At 41.4% G+C, this 8,482-nt stretch overlaps 1 protein-coding gene across 1 annotated transcript; it reads right to left on the minus strand.

Moving 5' to 3' along the window:
• Nucleotides 1-1,760: 1,760 nt before the first annotated feature.
• LOC122045915 (pectinesterase 31-like) lies at nt 1,761-6,344 on the minus strand. The gene is made up of 6 exons (XM_042606351.1): nt 5,940-6,344; nt 5,771-5,875; nt 5,585-5,662; nt 4,106-4,293; nt 2,459-2,632; nt 1,761-2,244 (listed from the first exon to the last, which is right to left on the minus strand). The coding sequence occupies exons 1-6, from the start codon at nt 6,183-6,185 to the stop codon at nt 2,082-2,084; spliced, it is 954 nt and encodes a 317-aa protein (XP_042462285.1). The 5' UTR covers nt 6,186-6,344; the 3' UTR covers nt 1,761-2,081.
• Between the last annotated feature and the right edge of the window lie 2,138 nt (nt 6,345-8,482).

Here is an 8,482-nt window from a genome sequence, read left to right on the forward strand (position 1 = left end):
TTAACGTCGGAGCTCGACGGTCTTCCGCTCGGCGGGTTTATAGACGCTGGCTCGTCTCTCGATTTTTAACGTCGGAGCTCGACGGTCTTCCGCTCGGCGGGTTTATAGACGCCGGCTCGTCTCTCGATTTTTAACGTCGGAGCTCGACGGTATTTTGCTCGGCGGGTTTATAGACGTCGGCTCGACTCTCGATTTTTAACGTCGGAGCTCGACGGTCTTCCGCTCGGCGGGTTTATAGACGCCGGCTCGTCTCTCGATTTTTAACGTCGGAGCTCGACGGTATTTTGCTCGGCGGGTTTATAGACGTCGGCTCGACTCTCGATTTTTAACGTCGGAGCTCGACGGTCCGATTTTTAACGTCGGAGCTCGACGGTCTTCCGCTCGGCGGGTTTATAGACGTCGGCTCGTCTCTCGATTTTTAACGTCGGAGCTCGACGGTCTTTTGCTCGGCGGGTTTATAGACGCCGGCTCGTCTCTCGATTTTTAACGTCGGAGCTCGGCGGGTTTATAGACGCCGGCTCGTCCTACAGACGACGCCAAATTGATCCTGTCCGAATCGCTGAACCAACGGACGCTGGGCGCGTGACGCTCTCCTAGTCGATGACGTAGGCCTCCGTCTGGTCGCACGAATCTCCGGCCATCCTGCACAAAAGTCGGGTCGGGAAGGGGCTCCCGGCGACGACCCTCCGACGCTCAAGTCAGGCAAGCAAACAATGAAAAAGTGGCTTTCCAAATATTAGAATGCGTACCTCCGGCGAAGGATGAGGGCCTTTATATAGGGCCGCGGAGAAGCGAGTGTACACATACCGAGGCCCATACCCTAGTAAGGGCTTGTCAGTGAGCTTACCTGACCCCTACTGCTACAGTCCAAGCATGTCCTCGATGGGACAGTGGAACCCCCTGTCATAAGATTTGGAGTATGGTCTACATGTGGAACATACCCGCTGTCAGAAAAAGATGTCACTTGTCCTTTTGCCCTTACTCCCTGGAGATCGTCCGGCCGGCCAGCTTCCATGACATCCGGCCGGATGTATACGGCGGTTTACTTAGGGCAATTCTCAATCACGTGCTTTGTGGCGACTTCGCAGTATGCTACCTGATGGCTTTGGCCGAGTGTGCAGTCCGATCGGCCCTGCGATCTTGTCCGCTGAGCGCCGGAACCCTGACTTTCGACGAGACGCCTTTAATCAACTAGACACCAACCGGCCGCCCGGCCGGTCGAACCCACCCCTCTCCGGCCGACCACCTGTCACTTTGACTTCCACGTGACGTTGACCCCATCGGACGGGGGTTCCCTGTTCTTACAACCGGATCAATATATATATATATAGCAACAAAGTTTAATTAAAATATAATGTTATGTTATATAGATATTCATTTGATTTTTTTTCTTATATAATCATCATTATAAATGTTCAATGACATTTCTAGGTGATCAATAATTTTTTTTTACCAAGAGTTATATTTTGAGCAGAAGTACTCTTTCGGAACCAAATTTTTTTTTTTTTTTTTTTGATGTTTAATTATAGCTACAATAAACTTAAAATAATAAAAAATATTAAATTAATAGTTTAAGTAAATTATGATTGTACTTATAAAATTTTATATTGCTTGGATTCTAGTATATAAGTATATCATTAATGTAGCACTTGAACACCTTCAAAAACTCAAATTACTTGCAAATCCTACAAATGTATACATACGGAGATGTAGAGTGTCATATCATATATGGTTTTAAGTACTAATACCAACATAAAGAATGAATAAAACATCTCAAAGATAGGTCTGTTATTTTAATGGCCTTCCTAGAATCGGCCCCATAGATATGAGGAGAAGTTCATACAGATACATAGACATTGAGCAGTGGGATCAATCATGTCAACCATCACCCCAGGATATCGACCCCTAATCATTACGTCAGAGTTGTCATACACCCACCGTCTATACTATGTCCTGAGAGCACGAATAAAACATCTCAAATTTATTGTTCTTAAGTACATTCTTAAAAGGACCGAGCCTATGAGGTGCTAAACATTATAGGGGGCATGCACAACATTCAGATTCTGGATGAACTCGGAATTCTAAACGGAATATGGAATTCTAATAGCCATTTTCTGTGCAAGCCAAGGCATATCTGGATCAGGATCGACAAAATAGTGTGAGATAAAAGATTCTGCCTCATCATCAAGCAGTTCTCTTGACCATGCGACTCGGTTTGTGATGCAGCAACCAGGTCCTGAGCATCTGAAATAAGTTCAGAAAGTAAACAGGTGAATCTTTTTATTTCATTGATGAGTGCAGATTGTTGACAAGCAGCAAAAACTTCATCAGACAATCGTTTCTGAAACAATGCAGACTAAATCAATCAAGGAACTATGATTGATTGAATTCAGAGTGCCAATCTGTTCATTGTCTAAAGGGGTGAATTAACTAGGTAAGTAACGGTTGGCAAAAATACCTGTACTCGTAGAAACAAGCGCTTCGTTCATTTTCAGGTTTATCCCAGTTATGCCACCCGAAAGGTCTAATGCAACAGTCCATCCAAGTATAAGCAAAAACAACCCTCGCAAAGGGTCCCCATGGACGCCCAAGAAACGCATATGAAGTTCCACCATTACCCGTAATAACACATCTGCACGAATCAAATGTAAGGAACAAAATCTAAGCAAGCAAAACAAATGGCACTGGATGCTGAAACTAATATAGCCAGCGGAAACCAAATGGCACTGGATGCTGAAACTAATATAGCCAACGGAAACCAAATGGCACTGGATGCTGAAACCAAATGGCAATCTCACCTGGGTGGCTGAATAAGAGGGGAGAGGGAACATAGAGGCCAAACGACAAGAAAAACAAATGCACAAATTTTCATGAGGTTCCTTTCCTGTTTCTTTCCATCTCCCTCTCCCCATCCTATTCATCTAACTAAATAAATAGGTTATCGCTATATGATATTGTCAATGCCAATTTAATTGTGCAACTTAATGAGATTAGTACTTCTAGATCACATTTGGCAAAAAAGATTGAGACACTACCTCTACTAACTAAGCCTACAGTCAAGCTCAGGACACACTATCAATAACAAATTAGTTCGTTAAATATGAACATAAGCAGATAAATTCATTAAATTAGTTCATTAAAAGTAATTTTTTTACAGGATTTAAGGGACATTTTGTGTGGAAGCAAAACAGGAAGAAATGGAGAAAAGAATTCCCAGCTCGTTCCTTCCCAGTCAGTGTTTCTTTCCCAGGTTGTCTGCATGTAGGAATCATGCCTTAAGGGTTGGAGGGTGCAAAAAAACATAAATAATTGATCATTTTAAAAGATAAAAAAATAAATATAAGAAGACAATTAAAATTTAAAAGAGGGGAAGAGAGTTAGCTAGTTCATAGCTTAGCCAACAACATTTGTTTCGCAAAACTATGCAACAAAGGCCAAATTTCATAGAAACGTCAAATTGATAATAAAAGAGCAGCCCGGTGTACGAATATCCCACCAATGTGGGGTCCCAGATAAGGATCTATTGTACGCATCCCTACCCTACTTTGCAAGAGATTGTTTCTGAGACTCGAACCCGTGACCTCTAGCTCACATGACAGTAAAACTTTGTTGTTGCTCCCCTTCAAATTGATAATAATTTTTAAGAAATTGATAAGTTGCATCAAATCCTAAAATGATCTCTAATAATTCTCCAACATAGGATGTTTAAGTAATCAAATAGAGTTACACAACCATTTCATCAAATGTTTTGTTTTTTAATTCAAGGTGTTGAATAGTTATCCAATTTGAACTAGAACTCATTCATAAAACCATTCTCCTGATTTTCTAAGATAGAATTTTAGTTTGGGGCGTTTCATAAACATAACATTCCCAATGAGCATTACATTTGAAAGAGCAAAACTAAAACAATATGTAATAGACAATTCTGTGTTTGCAAGACAATACAGAGTTATGGGTTATTTTATGTCCATGCAAATCATTTCAACCAGATCCTAGAGTTATCTTGACATAGAGAATAAACAGAAGCTATTTCTTTCAACTTAAAGTTGCAAACAAATCTGTTCACTTTTTCTAATCCCAATAAGTTTGCTAAAGAATTGTGTACCTTAAGAAGACATAACCAGTAGTTTCTTGAGAAGATTTCCTACTTTGAGCAGTTATAAATCCCTGTGACTTGCAATGGATGTGGCAATGTTCTAGGAGAGCAGTAGAATTACCAAAAATGAAGTCAACACTTCCTTCAATATAGCAATCTCTCAGATATTGCTTTCCATAATGTAGGTATAAGGTATCCTGCAGAATTTAAACAACAGTTGTTATTTAAAAGTTATAAAATTGTAGTACTGTTAACTTCACAATCATGATTGTAAGCTACAAAAAACTTTCCCGAGATAAATATATCAGTTTGTCGAAATGAGTAAATCTAGAATACTGAAAGAGGAAATGACAGAAAGAAATATTAAATAAGAGAAGAATTGATGACACCAGTTATTGATTTTTAGGAAATAGAAACTATATCAGTTATTAACAACCCATTAGTCCTTCCCTATTGCAAGTGACAGTATGAGGTGGATATGGACATATGATTCCTGATTGGTTACTTGAACATAGGGAGAAGATTGTGTGAATATAAGCCTTCCACGACCTCAAAGAGATGGAATTGCAGAGCTAAATCCACGACAATGGATGCCTGCATGTTCTTGAAGACTATACAACGAATTGGTATATTTGTCAGCTTTCATTGGCTGATTTTGATTGGAATCAACCAGAGATTGAAGGATCCAAGCAAATGAAGCCACAAAAGTGGATAGCTAAGGAAAATCTCCCTTGCCAACTCAAGACACAAATTCATCTTCCCTCTTTGTTCTTCAATGTCTTCTTAAAATTAACCTCCTAATGAATTTGCCTCAGACCAAAATCTTCTACATAAGCCAACTATTTCAACGGACGTACTAGAATTACAATGTTCTTTGTTTTTTACTAACAAAAAAATTGCATAATAGATCACTTTTTTTTTTAGTGAGAAGTATAATAGATCACTTTGTTACATTGTAAGCAATGAAATCTAACACACATTTCTTACAAAACTAAACCGCTAATGGCTGCAAGGTTACATGCTTTGCAGCCTCGTGGCATGCAGTAATGTCCCTGTTTTTCTTGCTGCTCGGCTCCCTGTGCTAAGGAAAAAATTGCCTTGCAGCTCTCAATACATTGACTCTTGTATCTCATTTCGTGTTCAACTGAGTTCTTGTTTGGATAGCTCTGAATCCTTTTCTCTTTTATGAGAATCAACCACAACAAGAAAGAAGGAGAATGAAAAGAAAGGATATAAGTTTAAGATGAAATATCCTATTAGTGTTAACAAAAAATTGAAGAAGAAGAAGAAAAATCATAGCTATGCGAATAGGGACAACAAACAAATGTTAACTAATATCAATGTTGATTAGATAGAGTAGAAATGATAAGAAAGCCACTCGACATATTGTAGCAACAGTTTCCTAACTCTTGCACTAGGTAATAAAAACCGGAATGTCAAGAAAAAAAGCAAGTGATAGAGAAGAAAGAGTGAGCCAATCAAAAGCACCTGCCATCCAAGGAACCTGCAATTGTAGAAAGCGCATCGATCAGCAGTCACCCGGATAGCCACGGCCTGTCCCGAACCCTACATGTACACCCAAAACAACTAGACCTGTGTCAGGCCATGACATTGAACCATTCCAGCGTGCAGGCAGAATAAGCATGGAAGTTTTAGGCAACCAATTGGGCACACCTGCGGAGCAGAGTTCTCAAAGGTGATGTTCTCCGCGATGAAGTCCTCCCCTTCGACAATCGTGCTTCCGCACCCAAAAGTCCCCGTCCCTATCACTCGCGACGGCTGTATTGAGAATAGGCGCGTGAGAGAAACATATAGGAAACATCTTCGCGGGGTTGATGCGAACCTGGTGGTGGTTGATGCGGGTTGCAGTATTGTCCCAACTGAGGACGGTATTCTCGGGGCAGGAACCGGCGATGGTGATGAAATTCTTCGTCTTCGGGACGTATACGGGCTGCCGGTAGACGCCGGGCGTCACCTGGATCACCGTCCGCGTCCGATTGGGGAGCGGCACGGCATCAATGGCCTCCTGAACCGTGCGGAAGTCGGCGCTTCCGTCGGCCGCCACCCTAAACACCTTGTTGTAAGACATGGTCTTCTCCGACCGCCTCTCCTCTCTCCTCAGACTTCTCTCAGTTTTGGGTGATCGGAGGCAGCGATTTTTTATGGATTCTTTGTTGCTGCATCGTGATCAGCGCCGTTTATCATCGTGCGTAACAGCGTATGGGGAACCAGCGGTCTGTTCATCGCGGCCTTCCAAGTTCCAACGCGTTTTGTTTGCCACTCTAGATTATCATTAAAAAATTAAAAATATGATAAATTCGGTCGGGTTCCACCGAATTTTCCTATCCGATAAATAAAGAAGCACTCCAACCGTGATTAGAAATTTCATGGATACCTCGATATAATATGAATATTTTAATCTCTATAATTCGAGGCCTCTAGATTATCATTCAAGATGGTAAAAAAATAACCCCTACGGATTGGATCAGCTTGAGAGATGCCTGATTCTTACCGTTAAAATTCAGGGGTCAAAAGTCATCAGTTACACACGGGGTTAAAATCCTGATCTACTGTGCCAAAAATTCCTGCGACCCCCAGTCACCTCTTTTGCCCAGCATTAACCGTGATTTACTCCCTCTGGAATCCTGGGGCCAGGCCCAGAGGACCGCTAGGGTGACGATTCCACCTTTTTGCAGCTAAAGATGGTAAAAAAATAAATATTTACTTTCAACGACTATTATTCTTTATAATAATAACTACCCATAAAAAAATATTTAACTCAAATTTACTAAAAATCAAATTCTATATCTTATGATGACAACATTATATTATCATTCAAGACAATCTTAAATGTGGTTAAAATCAGACCATTTAAAATAGATTTTTTTTTTTCAGGACCGAGTCACCTTTGAGATATATTATTTTAGGAATTTCCACTAACGTGGGAATTTTCACTTCATGCTGATATTTATTTATGGTTTAATAAATTATTCTCCATCACAAAATAAGAAAGAGAGATTGATAAAAAATAATAAGAAATAATATCATGCCATAATCCAAATGAGTCAAAAATAATAAGAAATAATATCATACCATAAACGAAATGAGTTCGCTATTTTTTATAATCTAAATGAGTTAAAAAATGGTATGAAATAATATCATATCATAATCCTTAGTTATTTTTTTTATTTTTTAAAGTACATTAGGTTACAAAATCCGCCATTATCTAAGGGCATATGAATTACGTGCTAGAATGGAAAGTAAAATTTTAAAAAATATATAATTTTTTATTACATCATATATATAAAAATTGACACATATAACTTTTTTTTTTTTAACTTACAAACTTATACCTTATTTCTAAAAAACTAAAGCATATACCTTTTTTTTAAACTAGAAAAATCACACCATATGTACTAGATTCCATTCTCTTCCCACACTCTTGTTGAGTAAACAGAGTTTAAATATTTGATTAATTGAAAAGATAACTGCTATATATATATAGAGAAATTTTAGCCTGCGGTGCGGTTGCTATGGTTTCGTTGCGGTACTTGTCACGTCAGCGAGAAAACAAAAAAAAAATCAACGCTGCTCTCCTGCTCTATCGGCCTGGACCGATCAGGCTCCAGCCTGATCGGTCCAGGAGTCTCCTGATCAGTCTGTGGACCGATCAGGCCCTAGGCTGATCGGTCCCCAGACCGATCAACCAACTCAGTTGGCTTCGAAGCCTGATCGGTCCCCAGACCGATCAACCAACTCAGAGTTGGCTTCGAAGTCTGATCGGTCTGTGGACCGATCAGGCTCTGACATGGCAAGTTCCACGTCATCGCGAGAATAAGGCATGTCAAAGCCTTCAAACAAAACAAAAAATCGCGGCCGAGCGTTTCTCCTTCCTTCCTCTACGCTAACCCTAGCACAAGAGGCGCCGCGATTTTTCTCCTTCCTCCCTCTCCTCGTGTCGCGCCTCTCCTCCCTCTCCAAATCCCCTCCTCTCTCGAAGCCTCCCTCCTCTCCTCATCTCAAAACACCTCAACACGCGAACCCTAGCCGCCGAAGAGAACCCCCTCGCGCTCCCTGCCGCGAGCCACCTCCTCTCTGCCAGCCACCTTCCTCTCCGCGAACCCTAACAGAGTGCGGCGCCGCTCAACCGTCTCTAGCCGCAAGCTCTCCCTCTTCGAAACCTGCCGCAAGCCGTCTCCTCTCTGTGAGCCATCTCCTTCCTCTCCGCCACCTTCCTCTTCGCGAGCCACCTCCTTCCTGGTCGTCGAGCCGTCTCCAGCTGCAAGCTCTCCCTCTCCGCGAACCCTAGCAGAAGCGGCACCGGCGCCTCCCTCTCCTCGAACCTTAGCAGAATCGGCTATCACCTTCCTGTTTGACTCTCCGCAC

Source organism: Zingiber officinale, chromosome 1B (assembly GCF_018446385.1).
Source record: "Zingiber officinale cultivar Zhangliang chromosome 1B, Zo_v1.1, whole genome shotgun sequence".
In the NCBI taxonomy this organism is placed as follows: Eukaryota; Viridiplantae; Streptophyta; class Magnoliopsida; order Zingiberales; family Zingiberaceae; genus Zingiber; species Zingiber officinale.

Bases quoted from the DNA above. Each gene is read 5' to 3' on its own strand.
- LOC122045915 (XM_042606351.1), bottom strand. From the start codon at position 6,185: ATGTCTTACAACAAGGTGTTTAGGGTGGCGGCCGACGGAAGCGCCGAC. The intron at 5,876-5,939 runs GTTCGCATCAAC...TTCTCAATACAG, and splicing joins CCCGCATCAACCACCACCAG to CCGTCGCGAGTGATAGGGAC. The intron at 2,245-2,458 runs GTATTTTTGCCA...AACTTATTTCAG, and splicing joins GCTTGTTTCTACGAGTACAG to ATGCTCAGGACCTGGTTGCT.